This window comes from Dermacentor variabilis, chromosome 1 (assembly GCF_050947875.1).
Source record: "Dermacentor variabilis isolate Ectoservices chromosome 1, ASM5094787v1, whole genome shotgun sequence".
Classification (NCBI taxonomy): Eukaryota; Metazoa; Arthropoda; class Arachnida; order Ixodida; family Ixodidae; genus Dermacentor; species Dermacentor variabilis.
In genome coordinates, this window is record NC_134568.1 from 114,304,223 (window position 1) to 114,331,987 (window position 27,765).

Below are 27,765 nucleotides of genomic sequence, written 5' to 3' on the forward strand. Positions count from 1 at the left end.
ACCATCTGTGATCTGACAACCCATTTTTTTTTTGCCGTACGCGGTCCAATAGCTCATCATTTTCAGTGTGGTCAACAAGGATGAGATTTCAGAGCTACATATAAACAAATTGTACGTTATCATTGTCTAAGGGCACGATGGAAACAAAAAGTGCAGGTTAATTGGCGGATTTGCTCATTACGTGTGAGGACAAGAGCACTTCCGTTAAAGCCCTATTTCTTAGCGGTGTGAAGTACCAAATGCTTTTGCCCCGTCCGGCAATGAACCAAATCCGTGTGAGCCTCTACTGGGATGGCCAAGTCATAACGCCCGACGACGGACAGTGGCTTTGCTTCACAGTCTTTGATGAAAACCCTCGCAAGCCCACTGCATCAGAAGTCGTCACTCGAATGTACCCGGAACTACTTTTTGTCGGGGGCCACCCAAGAGCGACGTCAAAATTTCAAGTCCAATTCGAACTACGAGATAAGACAGTGTGAAGCGGAAGTCCTACAATATGTCCAAAAACAAGAGGCTCTGGCTGAAAGAAGGGCTGCAGAAAATACTTGAAATACTTTGGAAAATACTTTTAATTCTCTGATCACGATTTCGCCTAAAGAGTATGGAACATTTCGTCTGTGCACAGAGTAAAGTCAGATAAACAAACAGACCTAGCTCTTCGCGTTTCTAGGCGAAATAACTAATGAGACGGGAGGCTGTGAAGTTTTTTCTCGTCTCGACCTTTGCATGAGCTTCCGGTAACATCCTTTGCGAGAACAGACGAAGAAGTTCTCGCCATTGATCACAGCGTTTGATGTTTATGAATACAATAGACTGCCATTTGGCTGGAAAAATTCTTCGGGCTGATTTCAAAAGATGATGATAGGTGTTTTGAAGCCACACTTCGGACTGTTCTGCAACGTTTACATTGACGATATTCTATTGTACTCACGGTCAGAAAAGGAACACTCCGAACATTTGGCGACACTTTAGCAAGCGCTCAGTGGCAGGGATCTCGAGATTAATAAGCACTAAAGCGAGCTCTTTAAGTCAAAGGTAGTTTTCCTTGGAAGAGTGTTCGACAGAGCTACCAAGAGCAATGAACAGGAGTCCGTGCAAAGGATCACGAAGTTTGCAAAGCCGCACGACATTCAGTCCCTCACAGTCTTCCTTGGCCTCGCGAGCCACTTCGGGAGTTTCACTAAAGATTTCGCCAAGATACCAAAGTGCTTGAAGGAGCTCACAAAGAAAGATGTACCTTTTGTCTGGGCTGGCGAATGCGAAAAGAATTATGAAGAATTAGTGCAGCATATATATTCGGACCCTGTTCTTATCCTGCCCGACTATAATATGTCCTTTGATATGAACACAGACGCATCAAATTGTGGTTAAGAGGCAGGTCTGTACCAAACAGATTTGGAATTGTGTCCCACTATGCAGCTGCGGGCTATATGAGATATTACTTTCATACATGCAACCCTACTCAGCTGTATTATTCGACACCTGAGAAAGAAGCACCAGTCTTTTATTTGGCTCGGCATTGCTTCGGTTCATACATCAATAGAAGGAAGTTCGAATTGTACACTGATCACGAAGCAGCAATCCATTTTAACTATGTCAGAGCCCAGAGGAAAAGATGGTCCGTTGGATGAATGAGCTTAAGCAATGAGACTTTGACATGCTTCACCATGCAGGTAGTCATTTTACAGATGTAGATTCCATGTGTCGTTTGGCATTACAGGTTCCACATGGAATGACAAAATATTGGAAAGTATGAGACCCTCCACTTCGAGAATGGGAAGTTAGCTCTACCAGAGACGCTGATACGAAAAGTACTTCACTTATATCACGACAGTACTGCATCTGGTGGCCATGACGGTTTCTGGCGCAAGCATAACAAGCTTCTTTAGATGTACACAAGGAAAATTATGATAAAGGACATCAAAGACTACGTCTACTCGTCTCACTTGTGCCAACATAACAAGGTTAAGTACAAGCCGCGACATGAGGAACTAGTTTTACGATTTCATTCACATAAACCTCTTGAAGTTGTCCACGTAGACTGCAGAACTGAAGAAGTGTCCTGGAGTTCACAATGCGCACTTTTTTCTGGTTGCAACAGATCAGTGCACCAGGCTAGTAGAAACGTGCGCTGGCGGAGTAGACGCTAACAGCGTTATGGCCCTTCTTGATCGCACAATGTTTTCACAGCTGAAAGTGGTGATATCATACAGTGAACGTGCATTCCTAAGGAAGAATCTTCAGCAGTAAACATATAGCTAGGGTGTTAAGCTAGTACGTTGTGCTCCACATCATCCTCAGACTAATGGAATGGACGAGAAAGTAATTTTTGACATTAAGCAGTTGATCTCCATCTACCCAACGTTTAAAGGAGGGTGGAAATGCAGTCTAGAAGCCACTGTGGCTCACTACAATAGGACGCACACTACTAGTCTTGGTTCATAACGGAAACATCGCGAACAAGACGATGACGGAGTGAACGGACACAGAACTCCGTCGTCGTCTTGATCACGCTATTCCCATTATGAATGTATACCAACTCGTCCAACTTTAAACTTTAATGTAGTCTTGGTTGTAGCCCTCATTTTGCTGTTTATGGCAAGGTGACGAGGGTGCCAGCTGACAAGCTTGGAATTGAAGACAACATGCGCTTGTCTGAGTGAATCTCATAATTTCTGCCAATCCCAGCACAGTGCAGGATGTAGAAGTGATAGGTACGGTAAAGCGCCGTGATATTAGGTTAGTGAGGGCTAGGATTCACTTGAATTTGAAGAGAGAAAGAGTAAGATTGGTCAAGAAGAAAAAGGTAAACCTAGAGGCAGTAAGGGTAAAAGTAGACAAGTTCAGGCTGGTACTTGCAAACTAATATGCAGCCTTAGAACAGAGAGATGAAGATGACAGAAGTAATGAATGAAACCCAAGCGAGGCTGGGTTCAGAGGCAGCAAATGAACTGTGAGGCAAGGCATCAAGGCAGCCATTAGGCAATCTCTCCCAAGTAACAAATGGTCTAATAAATAAAGGACAAAGAATGAGAGCGTCGAACTCAAGAGACAAGATAGAATTGGCCGATCTGTCAAAACTGATCAACCCGGCGAAAATAAGAGACATTCGAAATTATACCGTCAGAAAAACTGAAGAAGCCGTAAAAATGAGGCAGCCTGAAATTAGTGAGAAGGAAACTGGGCATGGACAAATCAAGATGTATAGACTGAAAGATAAGCTGGGTAATAACATCAGCAAACTCGCAGGTATAGGAAAAGCGGCGCAAGAGTTCTATACTCACCTGTACAGTAACCAGAGGAGTCAGGATACGTCCATTCGAAGCAATAATGAACAAGATACAGAAACTCCTTCTATAACTAGCGATGAGGTCAGACGGGCTCTCAAGACATGAAGCGGGATGGAGCGGCAGGAGAAGATGGAATAACAGTCTGTTTAATCAAAGATTGAGGAGACGTAATGCTTGGAAAACTGGCGGCTCTCTATACGAAGTGTCTATGGACGGCAAGGGTCCCAGAAAACTGGAAGAATGCAAATATTATACTGATCTACAAAAAAGGGAGACGTTAAAGAATTGAAAAAAAAATATGGACCCTTTAGCTTACTCTTAGTATCATATAATATATTCACCAAGATAATTTGCAATAGAATAAGGGCAACACTGGACTTTGGCCAACCAAGTGAACAGGCCGCCTTCAGGAAGGAATACTCTACAATGGATCACATCCATGTCATTAATAAGGTAATCGGGGAATCCGCAGAGTACAATCAGCCCCTTTATAAGCGTTTTATAGATTACGAAAAGGCATCTTACTCAGTAGATATACCAGCAGTCATAGGGGCGTTACGTAATCAAGGAGTACAGACCACTTACGTAAAAAACTTGGAAAATGCCTACAGATTGCACAGCTACCTTAATTCTACACAAGCGAAGTAGGAAGGTACCTATAAAGAAAAGGGCCAAACAAAGAGGCACAATCTCTTCAATGCTATTCACTGCATGCTTGCAAGAAGTATTGAAGCTATTAAACTGGGAAAGCTTAGTAGTAAAGATCGACGGCGAATATCTCAGCAACGTTCGGTTTGCCGATGGCATTGTTCTATTCAGCAACAATGCAGACGAGTTACAACAAATGGATGAGGACCTTAACAGTGAGAGTATAAGAGCCCGGTTGAAGATTATTATGCAGAAGACAAACATAATAATAATACAAAGACAAAGATAAAGAAGAATAACCAGGAAAGGGTACAAAAAGTTCAGGATCGCCAGTCAGCCTCAAGTGTCTGTGAAGGAATACGTTTACCTAGGTCAAATAATCCTGTTAATGAGAAGAAAATTCATGGAAAAATAAAAATGGGTTGGATTGCTTACGGCAGACATTCTCAGCTCCTGACCAGAAGCTTACCATAATCATTGAAAAAGAAGGTGTATAACCCGTATAACCTGGTGTATAACCAGTTCATTTTACCGGTGCTGACATATGGGGCACAGACTTGGAGACTGACTAATAAGCTTGAGAACAAGTTAAGAACCGCGCAAAGAGCCATGGAACGAAGATGCTAGGCATAACGTTATACAGAAAGAGAGCGGTTTGGATCAGATGGCAAATGGCCAAGCTGATATTGCAATTGACATTAAGAGAAAAAAATGGAGCTGGGCAGGTCATGTAAGGCGCAGGTGAGTTAGCCCTTGGACCATTAGAGTTACAGAATAGGTACTAAGAGAACGGAAGCGCGGTGGAGGACGGGAGAAGACTAGGTTAGGAGATGAAATTAGGAAATTCGCGGGTACTAGTTGGAATCAGTTGGCGCAGGACAGGGGCAATTGAAGATGGCAGGTAGAGGCTTTTGTCCTGGATTGGAGACAAAATGGGCTGCTTCTGATGATGATGATGAAAAGCAACGAGTAGCAAACCAGATATCGAAAAGAGATGAAGTTGCAATTTAACAAGTGGCACCAAGGATACCGGGTTGGTGTTTTACTGAACGATCTTGTGTTTTTACGGAAGGGGCTACCCAGCAGCGATACAAGTACACTTGGCCCTTTCAAAGTCGTGAAAAAATCGACACAACAGGATTTGCTTAAAACTATTAGGTATATCAATAATGGACATCTACAATTCGCTGCCCTAAGCAGTGTTCTCAGCTATGACCCCAGGAGGGGTGAACGAGGAAAACGTGGGGGGGGGGGTGAAGTGGAAGAGAAAGATGACGCGAGAGGACGGCTCTGAGCAGTCGAAGAAGGGAGAAGAAACAGTAATGGTGACCGTATGGCTAGCTATTCTTCCTATCGTCTTATAAATTTACAACACACGTAAAGTGTACAATGTTTGGAAGGATTTTGCAGAAGTCCCAATTAAGAAATACTTCTATTTTGACGCGCATAAGTGTTATCTGTAACCTGATTTCATTTCACGGTCTGAGATATTTTATATGTTATCGCTTGGCGCAAGAGGCGCCTGCATGAATGGCAATTTTCTCGAGCGTTGTCAGTGCTTCTATCCGTTGTCTGTTCTGACCAAGCCTTTTGTAACCTGAGCGTATGTGCGACATGAATTGTGTAGTACTTTCTAGAAGGCGCACGGGCACGAGCGAGCATTATGGGATGTTCGATTCTTGCATAAAAGCCGAAGCGCTTGATCCGCAGGTCAGATTAACGAAGATCGCTGACTGTGCTCGCCACTATCATTGTGCTCGAGTGTTACTTGTTTTGTTGGGCACACGTTCACCCAATCAAGAGTTAAATTTTTAACTCACAGCTTTGACACTGCTTCGTTATCTTTTTTAAGCGTTGCATATTGCATCAATTTTCTCCGGTTTAAACGTATTGTTGGATGCAGTTGATAGAATTGACATGTGATTCTATTCCTGAGTTAGAGTTTTGAAATAAAAAGTTATGTTTTCTGAATAAATGTAATTACCAGAATTTTTCGCCTAAAGAAATTACAAGCCGAATAAAAAAATATGGGCTTTCTAGATTTACTACATTTATAGATTTGACCTTTTTTGAAATGAAACAAATTTAACCAACATCAGACCAGAGCTTGCCGGGAAAAATAATTTTTCCACTCCAATACCTTTAGGTAGAAGCTCCCAATCAAAAGTTTTCTATCAGATGCCATCGCTAATCAGTGCAGCAGTAACTACCTCTAAAGAATGGCTTTTCTGTCATAAGGGTAGTCGATGTTGGTCTTTTCTGACGACTGTTCAAAGCTCGCATTATTCATTTTCGGCTAACAGTGGGAACGGTACATGCAACGAGAGAAGTATTACCTCATTACCTTACTACAGCAATTAGCTCAGCAATGCAAGCTTCTTCAAAACAATGATCGGCGCTAGACTCTTGGTGGCATCATCATTTTATGTGTTTACCCTTGTGTGTACATTGTTTACCTACACTGTTCTTACCAGTGTGGCTGTACTAAATACCGGTAAATAACGTAGGTCACTGGCAAAAATAGCTTGCTTTAGTTATTTATTGTCTGCTACTGATTTCATCCTTTTCTATTTGAAAGAGTTACGTAGTAGTTCATTACCGTATGAGAAGAAAGCAGCGCATGCAGTAAAGATGAATAATTAACTTTAAAATAAACAAAATTTTCTGGTTTACGTGCCAAAACCACTATCTGATTACGAGGTATGACGTAATGAGGGACTCTGTATTAACGTTCCCAACCTGGGTTTCTTTAACGTGCCCCCAGTTCACTAGACAGCGGCGTTCTTGCATTTTGCCCCCCCAAGAAAAGTAACTGACTTTTGAGAACTGACATTTTGTGCTACGGAAAAAAAATGCACTCACATAAGTTTTGTGCCATGTGGTCGAAAAAGAAAATCAGGTCATAAAGTTGTAAAATGTAGATAATGTGTTAGAGGCTCAGCATGACTTGCCTAAGTGCATTTTATATGGCAGTACGTCGTCGCGTTCCTCATCGCCTAGTTCTCGCAATTAACGTAGCTTGATAGATAGCCGGCACTTTTAACGCCATAGAGTTAAGGGCCCCGTTTTGCAGAAGGGCACCGTGTCGGGGTTCGGCGTCCAGAGTTGGATGTCGCTTCGACAAAAATAGTTTTGTACCAAATACCAAACCACGCATACCCAAGCACGCTTCTATCACCAAAGTGGCTCAGACCTTGTCTTTCATTGTTTGCAAAGTTATTCCTTCTAATTTTGAGAGCGGCAGCCCACACAGAGATGTAATAAAAAAACACTGACAGTGCATTTCTTTTATGTTATCTCTTCTGAGACTGATACATTGGAAGTGCGAAACAATACCAGGAGATCGGCCCACACAAGAGGCCGCGTTTCTACCAGAAAGCTTGCCCTTCGTGCATAGCGTTCGCTGCCAGCTTTTCCCGGTAAAAGCTACCGTTACAGAAGCTGCAGTTGCGGGGAAATATGAAAAGCAGTGAGGGGTCTTTGAATGCTAGCGTGTTCCACTCTTCAAGGCGAAGCTTAAGCGTCCTCCAAAAGTAAGGCCTTATTTGAGAGCTTTAATATTTAAGATAGTTCATTGTGTTATTAGGTGTGTCACCGTACTAGCACACAGCCTCTGTGTCTTCGACCGGTCTGCATGCTGCTTCCTCACCTTATGACTGGCTTGTTATTCCTTTGTCTGCTGGCGCTGGACTTAGATATTTCACACGCGAAGGATTAGGCAAAACATGTGACAGAGATGAAATTACTGCCTCAATTCAAGCCTCAAGCTTGGAAAATCACATATGCGACTTCGTTCAAAGTAGAATACAAAAAAAACAACGAATAATTGTAGTAATGAAATGTTTACAAAAACCTTGTAAATCAAAGCAGCCCAAAAGTACTCACGCGTGTACATTTTTTTTCCGGTGATAGCTCTTAAACAACACACGCGTGTTACAACGTTATCGCATTTCGCAAAATGCATCTTCATGTATCGTAATATTATAGAATGTTGTCGCCAATTCTAAATTGTTGAAACCTTGACTGTAATCAGATTGCGTGCGCGACGAGAATACTGGCGTATTTTCTACAACTTACGCGAGCGTCAGCAATTACGTGTAAAGGTACGATGAGTCATGTGTGTGAAGAACCGCACAACGATGGTGCGGTGCGATGGCGGTGAAGGAGGAATACGAAGAATAAAGGCATTGTTCGGGCGACCATGCTTGTCTCCGTCCGCAGCCTCCAGCTCGTGTCACGTGTATGTATTAGCCGATGCGCTTGACGCCTGAATCGGATTTCTACAACTGACGACATCGCTCGCCGCTTTTGTTGTTCTTGGAGTGTCACCTGTCTTCCTGGTCACAACTTCGCGCAATCAAGTATCAAATTGCTTGGATTAAGTGTTTTTTGTCCAACCGTTCACAATTTGTTTATGCTAACGAATGTTTCTCTTCCACTGGTCGAGTAACCTCCAGTGTACCGCAAGGGTCAGTTCTAGGACCATTATTATTTTTACTATATATTTATGACTTCCCAGACCAAATTAAATCATCAATTAAGTTATTCGTCAATGACTTTATTCTCTATCGTGTGATTCCTAACCCTGGCTACTGCGATAATCTTCAATGAGACATTGACATAGTAACATCATTGTGTTCTGGATCCCAAATGAAGCTCAATTCTAATAAATGTAAGGAGATGCGTGTGTCCCGTGCTGTCAGAAATATCACCATTCCTACGTACAATATTAACGACATACCTGTAGAAAATGTTTCATCATACAAATATCTTGGTATCCACATTACACACTATCATACATGGAACGTTAGTATACATTACATTTACGGTATACGCTAATCGCATGCTTGGGTTTTTACGGCGTAAGTTTTCGTCGGCAAGTGCAGCTGTCAAGTTACTTCTGTGCAAAACCCTAAGGAGGCCTAAACTTGAATATGCATGCTCCACTTTCGACCCTTCTACTCTAAAGCTCGAATCTAAAGAATCGAATCCATTCAAAGCTGTTCGTTTTATTCTTTTGAATTATTCTCGTCATGCAAGTGGCTCGTCAATGAAACTAACCCTTGGCTTGCCTAACCTAAAGTCACGACGTAAATACTTTCGCCTATGCCTTTTTCATAAGATTTATTACACTAACGAAACACTTATGGATGAACTAATCTCCCCGCCAGCATACATATTGTCCCGCACGGATCAACGTTTTAAGGTTGCAGTTCCAACTCGGCGCACCAACGTTTATTTTGATTAATTTTTACGAAGAACGACGAATGATTGCAACCACCTCCCTGCCTCCATCACTGTCATTTCTGACGCCACAAACTTCAAGAATATTGTCAACGAATTTATTCTTACTAATCACCACTCCACTCTGTAATGCCGCCGGGCCTTGAGAGTATGACAATAAATAAATAAATAAATAAATAAATAAATAAATAAATAAATAAATAAATAAATAAATAAATAAATAAATTCGTTATAGTTTGGCTACTGTATGGTCAGTTAGTGATCTACAGATTGAAAATACTGACACGTGTTCTTATTCATCTTTCTCCGACGACCGCTTTTCACAGGCAAACAAATCTTAAATGTTATTGCACCGCGCAGGACGCGCGTGCACGTATCTGAAGTGCTCGACTGTTACCCATCTTTCTTTTTGTTGTCTAGGCTGTCGCCTCGCCTCCTGTAATTGAATTCTGTGCGTGACAGGAATACTGGTGTATATTCCAGAGCTCAAACTCGCACCAGCGCATACGCTGGCAGGTTTTTTTGAGGCATGTACGAGGATGAATCAAGAAGTATTTGCCCCAGTTCTTTATCAGTCATATTAAGGTACATACAGGTAGTTACAAATATACGCACTATTCTACGTTCCTTACACTATTTTCACAGTCCTCACGGCATTTGAACTCACAACGCCACCGCCTGAAACTTATAAAAGCGAGACAGCTTTCCCCATGCGTGGGCTGCATTTCCCTGTGGATTTCAGTGGGCGTTCGTCCCTTGCTCCACAGAAAACGAATAACACCTCGCTGCTCATACTGCGTGGACGTGTGAAGCAAAACCGCTATCTTCAACAACTGACAGCAGTGCCGTGCCGCGGAGCTACCTGCAGACAAGAGTGGGCCGATCCAAGAAAGCACCACCGCTGGGAATGGATATGTTGGTTTTGCATTTGCAGCAGTAATTTGGCTAAAAAAAGAGGCAAATACCTTTCGATTCGCTTTAGTATTAGCGATTAGGGTATAATTTTTCCTCTGATGTATTAAAATAACTTAGATATCAGAATCTATCAGTATTTAGCATAATCATGATCCGCAAATCAGATTTTTGCCGATCACCGACTGTGTTCGTCGCTGTATTTGCACTTATAATTTCACTTGCTTTTAGGGACACAAGTTCCCTCAAAAAAGAGTAAAGTTTCGTCATTCATAGTTTTGCTACTGTGTTATTGACCGACAGTGCAGCGTGACAATACTAACTATGACTAACTGTGCAATCGAGCAGATGCAAAAGGCTACAAGCAAAAATTATTTATGTTTAATTTACACAAATCACTAGCTTGCCTTTGTTATCGGTGTCTATAAAATTCAAGATGATAGGAGAGGGATTAGTTTGTTTGCAGTGGTTCTTATTTTTGTAAAAATAAGGTTCTGGTTTGTGCAGAACCTAATTTTGTCACGTTTGAAAATGAGCTTCAAATATTTTAAACCTACATAACCATCGATAGCCTTTAGATATGTACAAATATAACCGCGATAGTGGAGAAGTTTCGATCTGATAAAAATATTCTGATATTCCTAACATCAAATTTACAATTCAAACTTACCTCATTCGTAAACTATACAGTTAGCAGGTGTGATTAGTGTGTAAATCTCCCTATGATGTATTACCAAATTTAGATATCGGAATCTATAAGTATTTAAGATAATCATGGTCAAGACACTGAATTCTGGCTTCCCTGTGAGAGAAGTTTCCGTACAGAAGAAATCATCCGCAAACAGATGCATCATTGATCAGTATAAAATTCTAGGTAACAGTGGACAATTGCACCTAAATATAGTCAGCGTTCCTTATTCTTGCTACCTCACCATTTACTTATAGTGTCTTGGTGAACTCAGTATTTATATTCGTAGAGACGAAGATGCCGCTACATTTATAAGAGTTTTGGTGCGCCATTTTCTCGCTTCGAAAAAAAAATATTCGACGCGAAAAGCAAACCAAAATATTTCATTCGTTTAGACTGACAGAGCAAGAAAGAACTGCTGTACGTCCTCTATTGTGTATATATATCACCATGTGTCCAACAACAATGAACAATACATCCAATCTTGGAGAGTTCAAGAAAATAGACATTATATTGCAACAATAAATATATATGCCATACGCAGATGTCACTTCATTTCCATTCTTTACAAAGGAAAGCAATCTTTCGAGGGCTTATAGCTGAAGAGAATATTGTTTTTGTTTAGGCTCCCGTTAGACTTTTCATAATTTCGTTCTGCTTCGATTCATGCTATGGCGAATGAAAACTTCGATGTCCAACTAATTTCTATGTCAATTCACTACTGTATTCATTGGGCTCCCGCGGGGTCACGCGAAACTGCACATGGACTCTCAAACGACGAGACTGCATGCGCCAGCTGTTATTGTGAAGCGCTAAAGTTCCCCCTCATGGGCACGTAGCAGAAAATACTTCACGTCTCGAGTTGTTACAAGCACCGAAATTATTTGTTGCAGCTATAAACACACATGCGTTACCGCTAGCTGTAACATAGAATGTGTTACTTCATGCTGCTTCAATCAAACGCATATGCAATGTACAAGAGCTTGCGAAATGCCCACGTTTTGAGCACAGTACTCAATCCATGCTGTGGCGAGGCATGCACACTAGAGGGTTTTGATGCAGTTGTCTTGTTGCAATTAAGAAGATGTGTGTGCAAATAGGGATTGGTTTTTTCAAAACGAAGCAACCGCAAATGAAAGACTGAACGAACGCAATTTTCTCTTTCCAGTTTTGCAATGCTTGAAATGTTTTCTAATAATGGAATCCTGCAGGCTGTCAAGAAACTTCGTATGACTTATATGGACAGATAAAATCAAAGATACCAACCATCACACAGAGTAAACAATTTATTCTCTATATAACAACGGCAACTGTTTCTGAACGAACATCAAGCGCCCTTCAAGCGTACTGTTATGAGCAAAACTGAGTTTAACTATAAAGAAAATCTCAAAACGAAGGCAGATTGGGAATATTGCACGTGCTTCAGAATATACGCAAATTATGCGTTTCGTGTTTGATATACTTGTAACGTAACTTTCGTTTATGCACAAAGACACTCAGGTTACGTGACCTCGATAATATGTTACGCTTAATAATAGCGCCGTCAATCTCCTTCTCACTGTGCGCTTTTGAACTCGTGCTAATGAAGAGTCAGAAGCAGTCAATGAAATTGCAACTTGGACTCGCATTATTTATTAAGCTACCTACCTTAAGAACCATATCTGGTAATGAATGGTAAGCTTGATGAATTAAAGTATCTTGAAGAAAAAACAAGAGGCTAGCGAAAGTAAGCTAAGGCTAGTCTCGAGATTGTTTCGGTCACATGTTTTGTTTCCACCGTTAGATTGTTGCTATGAGCATGCAAATGGCCACATGATGCCCCTTCGCCATTATCCATGGCCTGCATAATAACATAGTTTGTGCTATTGAACATTCTAGGGCAGGTATTGTTTACCTTCTTTGTGATTTCAAATATGCATGAATTGAATTCTCTGCTCAATTGCCTTCCTGGCGTGTTTCCACCGACTATACAAAGCTAAATCTGGAATATAATTTATCGCAAGTTGTCGACCAGCATAATCGCGGAACCAAGTCTTGGACTTAATACTGACGAATACTCCTGAGACTACAGGGACGGTGATGCGCATTAAAGTCTTTAGTGATCACTGGCTACTACAATTTAAAGTTGCTGTTCCCCTTTAATTTAGCGGTAGCACTGTCAAAACCATTCGAGATTATAATAAAGCTGACTACAGCAGTATAAACGAGGCACTTGAGAAAACCATTCGAGATTATAGTAAGGCTAACTACAGCAATATAAAGAAGGAACTTGAAAGTTTTTATATTATAATGCTTAAAGCATTATTTTATTCACGGGCTGTAGACGATAACATGGTTCTATTGAAATGTAAAATTTTAGGAGTCTTAAATTTTCTTCCATTAGTTTTCATAAAAATTAAAGCAAAAATCCATGCTTCAGCAGGTAGCTCAGAACACTGATAAAGAAAAAGAAGCGTTTGATCGAGAAGGCTAAGTGCGTTAATAATGCCCTTTCCTGGGATTCGTATCGGCATTGCTTGCGAACGATTTTTTTTCTCTCTAAGCAACACGGTTCTAGGATTGGTTAATCATGCGAGTCACAGTTATTCGAACTCACAACGGATCTTCATTTTAACATGCACAGCTACAAGCAAACTGATTGTGGTTTTATAGGTTTTTCCAAAGCTTTCGACAAGGTTGCGCATTGTCGCCTGTCTTCTAAATTATCTGAACTTCGATTAGATTGTTAACTATGTCGTGGTTTCGTAACTTTCTTTTAGTCAGCAGCTTTATGAACTGCAAATAATAAAGATTTCTCTCAGGATTTGTTTTCTCTGATAACGCGAAAACGTTTTAGGCAACGATTCCTCCAGGTAACTTTGTTAGTAACATCACTTTACACGAGGAAGACACTGCCGTTGCCGACGAACAATGTCCGACCACATTAAACGAGTTGTTCTCCTATGTGTTTGCCAACGAGGATTTTACTAATGTATCTCTTGTACCTGACCAAATTTCCGCATTCATGACACCAATTGGGGTCACTAAGAAGTGCAGACCCAATTTAATTGATCGTCCTAAAATTTCTCCTTCATCAAGAATAGACTATAATAATTAAAAGATATTATGAGCACCTCTGCTGTGTTTAGTCAATTTCTACGTCATATTTGCAGGCAATAATTGGCATCTGGACAGTCACCTAAAGACTGGAAAGTTGCTAAGGCTGTATCAATATTCAAAACTACCTACAAGTACACACGAAAAATTATACACCAATATGTATTTGCTGCAGGCTTGTACTTGCTGCAAATTACTTGAGCATATTATAGATCAGATATTTATGAATACCTCGAAGCTGACGATCTCTTTCTCTAAGCAACACGATTTTAGGAATGGTTACTCATGCGAGTCAGAGTTATTCGAACTCACAACGGATCTTCATCTTAACATGCACAGTAACACGCAAACTGATTGCCATTTTATAGGTTTTTCCAACGCTTTCGCTAAGGTTGCGCATTGTCGCTTGTTTTCTAAATTATCCGCACTTCGATTAGATTGTAGTAGTAAATAACTTTTCTTCAAAGCTTAGCGACAAACATCCGATGTGCCACAGGGAATCGTTCTTGGACCCTTATTTCTTCAAATATGGCTCAGTGACTTACCCTGCGCTTTATCTTCGTCTGTTAGGCTGTCGGTTGAAGACCGGATTACTTACTTTATTATTACCAGTTTTGATACTCACCGTTTTAATCCGAATGTCCTTCAACTAACTTCCAACTGGTGCTGAACCTGCTGTGTGTGTGTGTGTATATATATATATATATATTTATTTATTTATTTATTTATTTATTTATTCAAAATACCTTACAGGCCTGAAGAACGGGCATTGGGTAAGGGGGAAAAATTGACACAGTATAAAGAGCAAACAATTATACAAAATTATACAATTATACAATGCTTTGTTAATAACACAACGAAGAGTCAAGTTTACACAAAGTAAAAAATTCTAAGATAAAAATTAAAAAAAGCATACAAGAAGCAACACAGACAAGAAATTTTTTTTTTAAATTAAGAAATGAATGTTTATGTCGTGACGGAATTTTTCTTTGTTAGCTTCAGCTACCAGGATATCGGGAAGGTCGTTCCACAAGCGGATGACACGTGGAAGCGCAGATGAGTTAAAAGCGTCTGTTTTGCCGTAGATGCGCGTGAAGGAAAGATGATTATGCAATCTTCGTGAGGTGAATGGAGAAACTTGCAGAGCTATTGGTGATGGCCTCGGTCCGTGAACGTACTTGTGCAACAGCAATATAAGTGCTATAGCACGACGAGTGGTCAAAGAAGGAATTGATAGATTGATTTTAATTTGCTATATATATATATATATATATATATATATATATATATATATATATATATATATATATATATATATATATATATATATATATATATATATATATATATATATATGATGGCGTTCGTCTAACATCGCATCTCGGCGTAATTTGCTCCACTTGCGCAGTGGTTGAATTGCCGGTTGTGCATTTCCAGAGTTCTCTCGATGCTTGTGGCCTTGTAAAGAATAGAAACTTTGTTGCAATGGAAAATATTTGAAGGAGGGGTGGTCGGAGCCTCTCAGTCCAGGGCCCCACTGGCCTCTGCCGCCTGCCTGACCTGGCTAATTAAGGACTTTTGTCCTGCCAGGTCGGAGCGGGCGAGCTGTGCCCCCCACTGCTCCATGGTGTATAGAGAGAGAAATTTATTTACAGAAAGGCAGAGAGGTCGGCCTGAGCTATAACTTGCTCTGGCCTGCTACACTACTCTGGGGAAAAGGGACGGGGAGGGAAAGGGCTGATGAATGATGATGGTATAAGGAAGAGATGCGTATATACAAATTCACAGAGTTGTGGTATCTCTAAAGGCGTGCGTCCAGCCCAGTGGCTTGGAGAAAAGCTACAGCGGCTCTTGTGACCAGGGCTGCGCTGGTTGCATTAGGCCAAGGACCTAAAAGAAACTCGTCCGATAGCGGTCTCTCATGGATGTTTGCTATGGAAGAGACAAGTTGCTGTCGTTCTTGCGCGTACGCGGGACACACGCAAAATATATGTTCAAGTGTTTCTGGCACCTCACAGCATTCACAGTTTGGGCTAGTATCACTGGCACCTATCATATTTCTATAACGGTTGGTGAATGCGACACCAAGGCGAATCCGGTGCACCATGCTCGTGTGGTTTCTATTGAACTTTTGAGGCATACGAAATCGCATTTCTTGGTCCCATTTGTGTAATCGCTTGTGTCGTCGATCAGGTTGCGCCCAGTGTTCCAACGTAGAGTTGTGGTTTACGCGACGAAGTAGGGCGTTTGTGTCTGTTCGTGAGAACGGAATGCGTACTTCACAAGCATTATCTAAAGCAGTTTTTGCTTCAGCGTCTGCCTGTTCGTTCCCTATCACGCCACAGTGTGACGGTATCCACTGAAAGGTGACATTGTGGCCATTTCTAGTTGCGTGGTCGAGATACTCTGTAATTTCTATAGCCATAGAATGATACGGGCCCCGTCTGAGGACACAGTCAATCGTTTGCAGAGCTGGCTTGCAATCGCAGAATATCGTCCATGCGTGAGGACGCTCCTCGGAGAGAAATCGAAGTGCTTCCCGGATAGCAACAAGTTCTGCGGCAGTTGATGTTGAGCTATGGTCTAGTTTAAACCGGCGAGCGATGATCATATGTGGAATGACGAAGGCTGCAGTGGAGGCATATGGTGTGACAGAGCCATCGGTATACACATGTACAGTATCTCCGTACTCTGTAGAAATGTGCAACAAGGTGAGTTGCCTGAGGCCAATAGATGCAACGAAAGACTTTTTAGTAATTCCAGGGATCTGCAATGTAACGACAGGTTTAGGCAGAACCCACGGGGGTGTTCTCGGAATACAGGCGGGAGAGAATCTCGACGGCAAAACACTCTGATGCCGCGATATAGTCATTGAAAAGCTGGAACCTGGGTGTGTGGTAGGGAGCGATGACAGAGGATGGTGCCTGTGTCGGGTCAACACGCGGAGGTACATTCGAAGAGGCTCGCAGAGCAAGTACACCCGAATAGGACAAGCACGAGCTTCCGCTATTGTTCCATTGGTTGACGTGCATCGTGGGAGGCCCAAACATGTGCGCAATGCCTGAGCTTGAATGCTCTCGAGCGCGCGCACACAACTAAGTCCCATGCTTGAGAGCGCCGGCATGCTGTACCGTATATACCCTACGAATAGGGCTCGGTACAATTGGAGTAATGACGACTCCGAGGGGCCCCATCTTGTTGCTGCCACGACGCGAAGGACGTGAACAAAAGTCTTCAGCTTTGACTTCAGTGCGGCGACGTGTCTTGACCAAGATAATCCCCGGTCTATGACTAAGCCAAGGAATCTGTGGTGTGTAACCGTAGGTATCGCTACGCCGTCAACAATGATCGGATACCTGGTCATTCGTTTTCGCGTGAACGTAATCACAGAACATTTTTCAGTTGAGAGTCGGAGGCCTTGACGCCGAAGATACTTAGCTGTGATTGTCACTGCACGTTGAAGCCTAGCACGCATTTGGGGACGGGTGGCTCCAGATGCCCATATGCATATGTCGTCGGCATATGTGCTAATCTTTACCGTGCTAGGAAGTTCGGATGCAAGGCCAATCAATGCAACATTGAAAAGAGTTGGACTGAGAACTCCTCCTTGTGGAACACCTCGATGTATATGGTACTGTCCGGTGTCGCCATCACTTGTCGACATATACACCGTGCGGCCACTGAGGTAGCTAACAATCCATGTATATAGTCGGCCACCGATGTCTAAATCTTCCAGTGCATCAAGGATTGCATAATGTAGTACATTGTCGTATGCACCCTTAATATCCAGAAAGACAGCTCCAACTAACCGACGTCGACTTCTTTCCTGTTCAACAGTGGAGACCAAGTCGATAACTCCGTCAATCGAAGAACGGCCTCTTCTAAATCCGTGCATAAAATCAGGAAAGCAATTATTTCTCTCTAGAAACCATTCCAGTCTTGACAAAACCATTCTTTCCATTACTTTGCCGACGCAACTGGCTAAGGCGATCGGTCTGTAGGAGGAAAGCTCGTTGGGGCACTTTCCCGGTTTAAGCAGCGCTACAACGCGACTGCATTTCCAACCACCTGGAACATTTCCTTTCTCCCACGTCGTATTATAAAAAGATAGGAGAAGACGTCGTGATTCGGTGCCAAGATGGCAGAGCGCAGCGTACGTGATTCCGTCTGGTCCTGGTGCCGAGGAGCGTCGAGAAACTGAAAGCGCAGCGTCAAGCTCTTGCATCGTAAACGGTACTTCGAGCCGCTCATCAGGTGACGGGGGTGCGATGGTGACAAGGGATGAAGTCACTGCATTAGATGCGTCCACAATCAGTTTACAGTAGTCCTCTGCTACCTCCAATTCGGTCCGGCGTTGATGTAGAGCCACCGCATGGAATGGGTGTCTTTGTTGTGGAGTTGCCTGGAGACTTCGTATGACCCGCCATATCTTAGATAGAGGCTGTCTTGGATCTAGGGATCCACAGAAAGCCCTCCAACGCTGTCTGTCAAGCTTCTCCAGATGTCGAAGAACATGTCGTTGAGCTCGGCGACTGCTCGAAAGATCGGACGGTGACTTTGTTCTTCTGTATCGCCGTTCTGCGCGGCGACGGATCGCACGAAGGGCCTCATATTGTATGTCGACCGATGACCTGTGCCTCGGTATGCTGACTTCTCTAGTTTTGTCCCGCAGGGTAGAGGCAATGATGTCCTCTATTTCGGATGGAGATGACATACTCTGACAGGCGGTGTCGACAGAGGTCTTAAATGCAATCCAGTCTGTTTGACGAATGCAACGTGAGGCTGAACGGCGAAACCAGCTAAAGTGAACGTAAGTGGGGAGGTGGTCGCTACCATGAGTCTCTAGATCCGTCGACCAGGATGCTGAAGACAGAAGGCTCCTTGATACAAACGTTAGGTCAAGACAACTGCTGTAGGACGTGCCACGAATAAATGTAGGAGACCCGTCATTGAGCACATTTAGTCCCCGACTACACATAAAGTCAGCCAAATATTTGCCACGAGAATTCATCGAAGTGCTACCCCACAGGGGATGGTGCGCGTTAAAGTCACCAATCACAATATGAGGGCCTTGCGATGCTTGCAGCAGAGACATCAGGTGCGAGCAATCGATCCTCGCTCTTGGGTGGATATATCCTCCAATCACTGTAACCGTGCGACATCTGTATTTTATGGTGAGGCATACGTAATCATTAGTAGTATGCGATGGGACGTCATGTCTGAAATACACCAGGTCGTGACGTATACAAACTAATACTTTGCTCGAGGTTTGGTCGTTACGAGACCACATCTGGACATAACCAGAAATACGGAAAGAAGAATCCATATTAGGTTCACAGATAACAATAACTGGAAATTGGTATTTAAATATCCACTGTCGGAAATCCGACAAACGACCACGCAGACCGCGAGCATTCCATTGCATAACAAACGATTGACGCATCCGTTCTTCAAACATTATCGCCATACTTGCTTAGTGAAGAATCCAAGACTTCAAGTAGCTGCACGGCAGCCTTGGCAGCCGGGGTATTTAGGCCGGAAAGAAGCCTGCGCATGGAGCCCATCAAATTTTTCACCATACTCGTGACGTCAATGTCATCCATCTTTTCGTTTTCTTCAGTACGTGTAGGAGCGGTGCATAAGGGCGTTCCCACAGACCTTGACGGTAACGAGGGCCACTGAGTCTCCGATGTGGCTAGTGCCGATGATGGGTCGCCTTGCACTTTCGCGGCATACAAAGGCTTTGAGGCACGTGCTTCTTCATTCCTGAGACGAAGAGGGGGTGGATGTTGCACTTGAGCTGTCGTCCCTCCAACGCGAGGAGGGCTGCGATCCCGTTGATGTCGGTTTCGTGAACGACGTCTGCGGTGGCGGATAGCCCTTGCCGCTTCCCTGTGCGTGGAACGATCTCTATCCATCTTCTTCAGAATACCCATTTCCTTCCTGATCTTTGGGCACTCTTTTGACGTTGCGTCATGAGCACCAGAACAATTTGGACATTTCGCAGCAACGTTGCAATTGCTGTCTCCGTGAGGTCCACCACATCGTTTGCATGTTATTGCACCCTTGCAAACTGCGCTGACGTGCCCAAGTTTCATGCACCTGTGACACTGTAAAAGCCTCGGCACGTAAGGACGTACCGGATGCCTCACATATCCAACCTTGACGTGTGTTGGCAAAGTTTCCGATTGGAACACTAATTTCACACATCGGGAACGTCCAAAACGGTGAAAGCTGAGCACAGGAGCTGACGATGATAGTAGTTTGGCCAGGTCAGTGTCTGTAATGTCAATGTCCACATCGTAGATGACGCCTGTCGTCGCTTCCTTGCCGTATGTGGGGAATGCGCGAACAGGGATGCTTCCCAACTGAGTGATGTTTTTCAGTGTCTCCAGTATGGTCGGTGTATTGACTTCCACCGAGAGGATGTTCTTTCGAGCGTTTATACGTATTTCTTCTACGTGACCATGGGCAGTTCGTTCAAAATATTCCGACAGGCTCTGCCTGTTCAGTGAGTTGAGGTTGTCTGTTGTCGTTGTTGGTACATATGCAATAGTGTATGATTGCTTGCCACTTGCCTTTTTCGTCGCCTGGCGACTGGTCGGTGATGTTCTTCGTATCTTTCTCTTCAGGCGTCGGCTTGACACCACGGTAAAATCGCTGTCCGAGCCCATCTCATCAGTAGAGGAGCCATCAGATGACTCAATCGGGACCATGCTGGGGTCGAAGCGGTCACTCACGTCACCGGCATAATGAACTGGCCGTTCAGGACAAAACTGCTGGGCGGGGTTTGGGTCCCCCATTGCAGAGGACGACGTCCCCCAGTTTTCTTGTCACTGATTGCAGAGATCACAGAAAATAAAATAGAAAATGCAGAGAGCTCGAAGCTGAAGCTGCTCGCTATGATCACTTCTTCTTCTTCCGCTCCATGGTGTTGCTGGTATTTCGCCTATGAGGGTGCTTAGTACACTCCCAGGTTATATGTATTAGGCTAGGTATGCCACCGCTCCAAGGACCGTTGGCCCTATAACGAGTGGGATACATGGCGTTTAGCAATTTTAAATGGGGGAATACCCCGGTCTGTATTTTACGCCAATCGGCGGCCTCTTCCCCGCTAAATTGTGGGTGAGGCGGCGGGTATTTTCTGTGGACTCCGCGCTGATGAGCAAGTATGTCTTTGGCATTTAAATTTGTGGAATTTTTTGAGGGATAGTGCGGGTTATTGGGGTTAGAAGAAGACGCCGTCGCTCGGTTTGTGAACCCTCGAGCTAACGCGTTAGCCTTTTCGTTCCCCTGTACCCCCGCGTGGCCCGGGCAGCAGAGTAGGCGATGATGGTGGTTGAAGGATTTGGGGATTATGCACACATGGGGATTATGCAGTCACATGCCCCTTGAGAAACATGCGACATGTCTTCTGGGAGTCCGTGACCACGACCGAGTCCCTCTGCGAACGCTCCGCGTGAGCGAGTGCGATCGCCACTGCTAATATTTCAGCCGAGGTGGGGATCCCGCCGTGGCCGACGCGGTAATTCGCTGTTGGCTGATCGCGTTCACGACTGCCTCCTTTGGTAGCGCTGCCCGGTCGCTTCTGCATACACAGCTGCGTCCGTGTAGTACGTGTTGTACCTATGGTTATTAGAGTACGCTGATTGATTGTGTTGTGCGCGTGCTTTGCGTCTTTCTTTGTTGTACTCGGGATGCATATTTTTTGGAATTGGGGCTATTGTAATTTTGGATCTCATCGAAGGAGGGAGAGGTACGGCCTGCTCTGTGAGATAAATGGGGTATGCTGGGATATTGAGTCTATCCAATATTGCCCTACCAGTTTTTGTGAAGCTGAGGCGCTCCCTCTGTCGCATCAGGGTGGCCTGCCTCAGTTCGTCGAAAGTATTGTGCACTCCCAAAGCTAACATGCGCTCCGTTGAAGTACACTTAGGCAGGCCCAGAGCAGCCTTGAAAGCGGTTCGGATTATTGTGTTAGCCTGCTTTTCCTGCTCCCTGTTCAAGATTTGGTACGGTAAGCCATACGTGATTCGACTAACCACTAAGGCCTGTACGAGCCTTAGGGTATCGTCTTCTCGCATTCCCACTTTTCGATACGTGACGCGACGTATCATTTGGGCTCAACTCTCTAACTGCTCTCCATAGCCTAGAAGCTCAGGAAGTTTATGAAACTGGCACAAATGCGGTGAAATTTAACCAAAAAGCAACCCACCGTGGTTGCTTAGTGGATATTGTTGGGCTGCTAAGCACGAGGTCACGGGATTGAATCCCAGCCACGGCGGCCGCATTTCGATGAGGGGGGGTGAGGGGGGGAATGCGAAAACAGCTGTGTACTTAGATTTAGGTGCACGTGAAAGAATGGTGGTCGAAATCTCCGGAGTCCTCAGTACGACGTGCATCATATCAGATCGTGGGTTTGGCACGTAAAACCCCACAATTTTTTACTAAAAAGCACGTACACAGCAATGCTTTCTCAGTTTCATATACATTGAATATTGGTTGCATTGTTGTAGACCCTATATAATATTAGTATTTATATTAAATATCTATACGAAACAGGTGCGGAAGCTGAAGAATGCTGCGAGAAATGTTCTGTTCGTCAATGCTGGAGACTTCTATCAAGGAACTCTGTGGTACTCGATACTTAAGCACAAGATTGTGTCCGCAGCAATGTCTCAAATGTCTTACGACGTGGTGGTGAGTACGCATTCCTCAAATCCCGCATGCATAATGTTGCGACTACAGTACAAATAGCGATGCCTTCGTTAAAATATTCCTACGAAGATTGCGTGATGGTGTATAGTACCCCGGCACTGCTATCCCAATTATCACTTTCCAACTTACGTGAGCTGGTTGAGTACACAGTGGCGACAAATATACTGTACTTGATCTGCGCTATCGCCGGGAAAGGTCACTACGGTATTGTGCAGGAACATTTTAGCCACGAAATAATTCAGCGCTTTACGTATGCACTACACAAAGCACAAGACAACTATTTTGTAGCAGCAACAGTTGCTTCTTATCTCCATGGAGCGCCTGTATGTTATGTTGACTAAAAGCTTCACTTCATTTTTGCTTCAATCTTCGGCCGCTTAAAGAAAAGCACAGAGCTTCACAAGTTCATACTGCTATGATAATGTTATGATATTTTATGATATTGCTATCAGTTCTGTCGCATATAGGAATGTGGACTCAGCGCCTTATAAATATTTTACTTCATGCACCCCTACACAATGGTCTATACCACCTGCAGTGTGCTCACGAAACACGCCACCACAATAAAATATTCCTACGTTATATTATTTCTAATAAAAACAATATAAACCGACTGATGGCATGGTCATAAACTGGCATTGCGAAAAAAAATGCAAATGTTAAAGTCGCAACTTTTTGTTTGAGAACAGCTCACGCGCATTGTCAGGTGGATTCAAAGTAGGCTCGGAACCATACACAAGGTGTTCTTAGAAATACGTGTTCAGCACTGGACAAGATGAGGGCCAGCATGCAGCGCAACAGGCAGCTCGTTGACTTCTCTTTGGCGGTCGTTATTTCCGTCGTCTGCACATCAGCAGGCTTGGAGCCTGTGAGCGGCAAAAGTTACCGAGAGCGAGTGGGGCTATACTAATCTAGGTACAAGCAAATTAGGAAGGCCCACTAAGCATCAACAAGACACTCCCTCACCAGAACAGGAGTTGGCCTCCCTGGTGCAGTATTCGCCCCCCCCCCCAAATGCCTCACTCAGTTACACCATGGCCCTCAGATCCCAACAGCTGCGCAGCACCTGACAAAGGCAGCGGCCAGACCTGTAACGCAGCAGAGGGTGCTAAGAATCTCTGGGTCCGGACAGGCCGCCAATGGAAACTGACCCTTGCAACGTTTAACACCCGAACCCTCTCGAGTGAGGCTAGCTTAGCAGAACTCTTTGAAGAACTATCAGACATTGCTTGGCATATCATCGGCCTTAGTGAGATTAGAAGAACCGGTGAAGATTGTACATCGCTGAATAACGGGCATGTCCTCAGCTATAGAGGGCTGCTAGATAAGAAACAATACGGGTTAGGATTCCTAATCTATCAGTACATAGCGGGCAACATTGACAAATTCTACAGCATTTAGAAGGCAGCTGTAGTCGTAGTCGAACTTAATATAGAAGAGGTATAGAATAAAGGTAGTACAAGCCTAAGCTCCAACATCCAGTCACGATGATGAGGAAGTAGAGCATTTTTGGGAAGATGTTGAATTAGCGATGAGAAAATTGTAAACTCAGTATACTGTAGTAATGGGCGACTTCAATTCAAAAGTAGGGAAAACGCAGGTTGATGAACAAGCAATTGGCAACTACGGCGACCATTCTAGGAATGCTAGAGGAGAGATGCTGGTAGAATTCGCAGAAAGGAATAACCTTCGAATATTGAACACCTTTTTCAGGAAGCGTAGCAACAGAAAGTGCACCTGGAAAAGCCCTAATGGCGAAAAAAGAAATTAAATTGATTTTATATTTTCTGCCAATTCCAGCATAGTACAGGACGTAGATGTGATTAGTAGGGTAAAGTGCAGTGATTATATGTTAGTGAAGGCTAGAATTCACCTCAATTTGAAGAGAGAAAAAGGAAAATTGATTAAGAAGAAGCAGGTTAACCTAGAGGCAGTAAGGGTAAAAGCAGACACATTCAGGGTGGTACTTGCAAGTAAATAAGCAACCTTAGAACAAAGACATGATGAAGATATAGATCTAATGAATGAAACCTTTACTAGGTTGGCCTCAGAGGCAGCAATTGAAGTGGGAGTCAAGGCACCAAGACAACCAGTAAGCAAGCTCTCCCAAGTAACAAAGGACCTAATAAAGAAACAAGAAAAATGAAAGTGTACAACTCAAGAGAGAGGATAGAATTCGCGGAACTGATCAACAAGATGAAAATAAGTGATATTCGAAATTATAACGTCAGAACGAATGAAGAAACCGCAAAACAATGGGCGCAGCGTAAAATCAGTGAGAAGGAAACTTGGCATAGGTCAAATCAAGATGTATGTACTGAAAGGGTAATACCATCAGCAATCTCGAAGGTATAGTAAAAGCAGCCGCAGAATTCTACACTGACCTACACAGCAACCAGAAGAGTCAGGATACCTCAATTAGAAATAGCAATGCACAGTATACAGAAACTCCTCCTACATCTAGCGATGAGGTCAGTAGAGCCTTGCACGACATGAAACAAGGAAGAGCGCCAGGAGAACCTGGAATAAGACTCGATTTAACGAAAGATGGAGGGGACATACTGCTTGGAAAACTGCCAGCTCTTTATATGAAGCGTCTATCGACTGCAAGGGCCTCGGAAAACTGGAAGAATGCAAACAATATACTAATCCACAAAAAGGGAGACGTTAAAGAACAGAAATATTATCGGGCCATTAGTTTACTCCCAGTATTACATAAAACAGTTACCAAAATATTATCCAGTAGAATAAATGTAACACTGGACTTTATAGTCAGCCAAGGGACAGGCTGGCTTCAGGAAGGGTACTGTACAGTGTATCACATCCACGTCATTAATCAGCTTATCGAGAAATCCGCAGAGTACAATGAGCCTCTCTATATGGCTTTCATAGATTACGAAAAGGCATTTGATTCTGTAGAGAAACCAAGTCATAGCGGCATTACGTAATCAAGGAGTACCGAACGCTTACCTAAATACATTGGAAAATATCTACAGAGGTTCTACAGCTACCTTAATTCTACACAAGAAAAGCAGGAAGATACCTATAAAGAAAGGGGTGAGACAGGTAGACACAATCTCGCCAATGCTATTCACTGCGTGCTTGGAAGAAGTATTCAAACTATTAAACTGGGAAGACTTAGAAGTAAAGATTGACGGCAAATATCTCAGCAACCTTCGGTTTGCCGATGACATTGTTCTATTCAGCCACAATGCAGACGAGTTATAACAAATGATTGAGGACCTTAACAGAGAGAGTGTAATGAGTGGGGTTAAGATTAATGTGCAGAAGACAAAGGTAATGATAAATAGTGGGGCAAATGAACAAGAGTTCAGTATAGCCAGTCGGCCTCTAGGGTTTGTGAACGAGTACGTTTACCGAGGTCAATAAATCACAGCGAACCTTGATCACGAGAAGGAAATTTACAGAAGAATAAAAATGGGCTGGATTGCATGCGTCATACATTGCCGGCTCCTGACTGGGACTTTACCATTATCATTGAAAAGGAATGAAGCGATATGAGCCTTCGAATAGAAGATGAAGAAGCGCGTGAACCGGGGGACAGGAGAAGAGAAGAAGGAAGTAAGAATAAAATGTAGACGAGATGGATGCCAGTTCCACAGCAATGCTTTACGTCTGCTGTGTCCTTTAACTAGGAACGCTACAATATTTTGGCGCAGCCGACAACTGACTCCAACATGTGGGTGACTTTTTTTCTTGAGGAGACCTCCGCAGAGATGATCATCTTTTTGAGATACCAAGCTCAAGACGAACCAGTGGTGGAACTACCTCGCGAACTCAACTCGGCAGAACTCGTGAACCTGGTTTTAGAGAAGGTTTCGATGGACACTGCTGAACTACGTCGGAACGGTGCGGTGAAAGTGAACTTGCGTCTGGCGATCTTCGACGAATTAGTTCTTCAACCGATGCGTCGAAAGGACTCTCGATCACGGTCTTCGACAGAAGAGGTGAGCCTCGTTTTGAAAGCTCTTCAGCTACAGCAAAAACAGATTGCACAACAAAACCAACTGGTGACATCGTTTATAAGCTTTCTAAACGCTGAGAAGCCGGGGACTAATTTTGTATAACCTGATGCTTTCGACGGCATGTCTTCAAGCCCAGAAAGTTGGCTTGAATTCTATGAATATGCCGCTGGGAAGAACAAATTGCACTCTAATAAGGACATGATTACTAACATGCGTAGTTATTTAAAAAGTGTTGCACGGAAGTGGTACGATCTGCACATTATTGAAGATGCTGGCAACTCTTGGAACCAGTGGAAGGAAAAATTCTTGACGACATTCCGAAGTGACCCAGTGTAAAGATGGGACGCCGCGCTTAATTTCAAATTCAAGCAGGGCTCCCCCGTCGAGTATTTCTTTGAAAAACGCCGCCTTTTAATACTGGCTGAGCCTATGCTTCCTTCTTCTGCCGTAGTAGCACTAATAATGCATGGACTGCACGCGGAAGTCCTGAAGCTAGTGCAAGTACGATCACCTAAACCTATGGAGGGGCTCCTGGAGTGCCTTCACGACATACCATCTACTTCAGAAGAAAATATAACCGCTAGCTAAAGCAGTCTCTTCAGACGGACCGGCGCGGATTGGTCAAGCCGTTATCCGCGAGAACTGAGCCGCCTTGCAGGCAGCACAGAGAACTTGGGTTGGCGTGCTCCCAGAGGTCGAGTGAATAACGTCGACAACGACCCTGTCCCCCTACTTTCAGACGCTCAAGAGTCTCAGACGACAAAAACTAATAAACAAGGGCGATCAGTCCGACCCGATGACAACTGAGACTGTTTATTTAATTTGCTCTAGCCTACTTCACATTCCTGTCAAAGTGGGAAACAGACATATGATGGCTTTGGTTGACAGCGGTGCTTCTGTGTCTATAATAAATGCCAAGCTGGCAGATGCAAGTCACCTGCATAGCGGAAGAGTACTACGGGTGCAAGGTTACGATGGAAAAGTGACAATGAATAATCAGTGGGCCTTAGTAAACATCGAGTTCCAAGGTCATGAAATAGAGAGTGAAGTACCGGTGATAGAGGGGATGACGTACGCCTTTCTGCTATCCAGACCAGATATAAACAAACTAAAAATCAACGTATACTGGGACGATGCGGTTTTAGTGGAAGGACTATCAGGGGAAGAGACACAGAAGGATAGA

The 27,765-nt window shown here is 43.6% G+C and overlaps 1 protein-coding gene across 1 annotated transcript in view; it reads left to right on the plus strand.

Annotated features, from left to right (window-relative positions):
• The window catches only part of LOC142583203 (protein 5NUC-like), a 162,329-nt gene that overhangs the window by 21,778 nt on the left and 112,786 nt on the right, over window positions 1-27,765 (plus strand). The window contains exon 2 of the mRNA XM_075693561.1: window positions 22,441-22,578. Coding sequence (XP_075549676.1) covers window positions 22,441-22,578 — 138 coding nt within the window. The remainder of the gene's footprint in view (window positions 1-22,440; window positions 22,579-27,765) is intronic.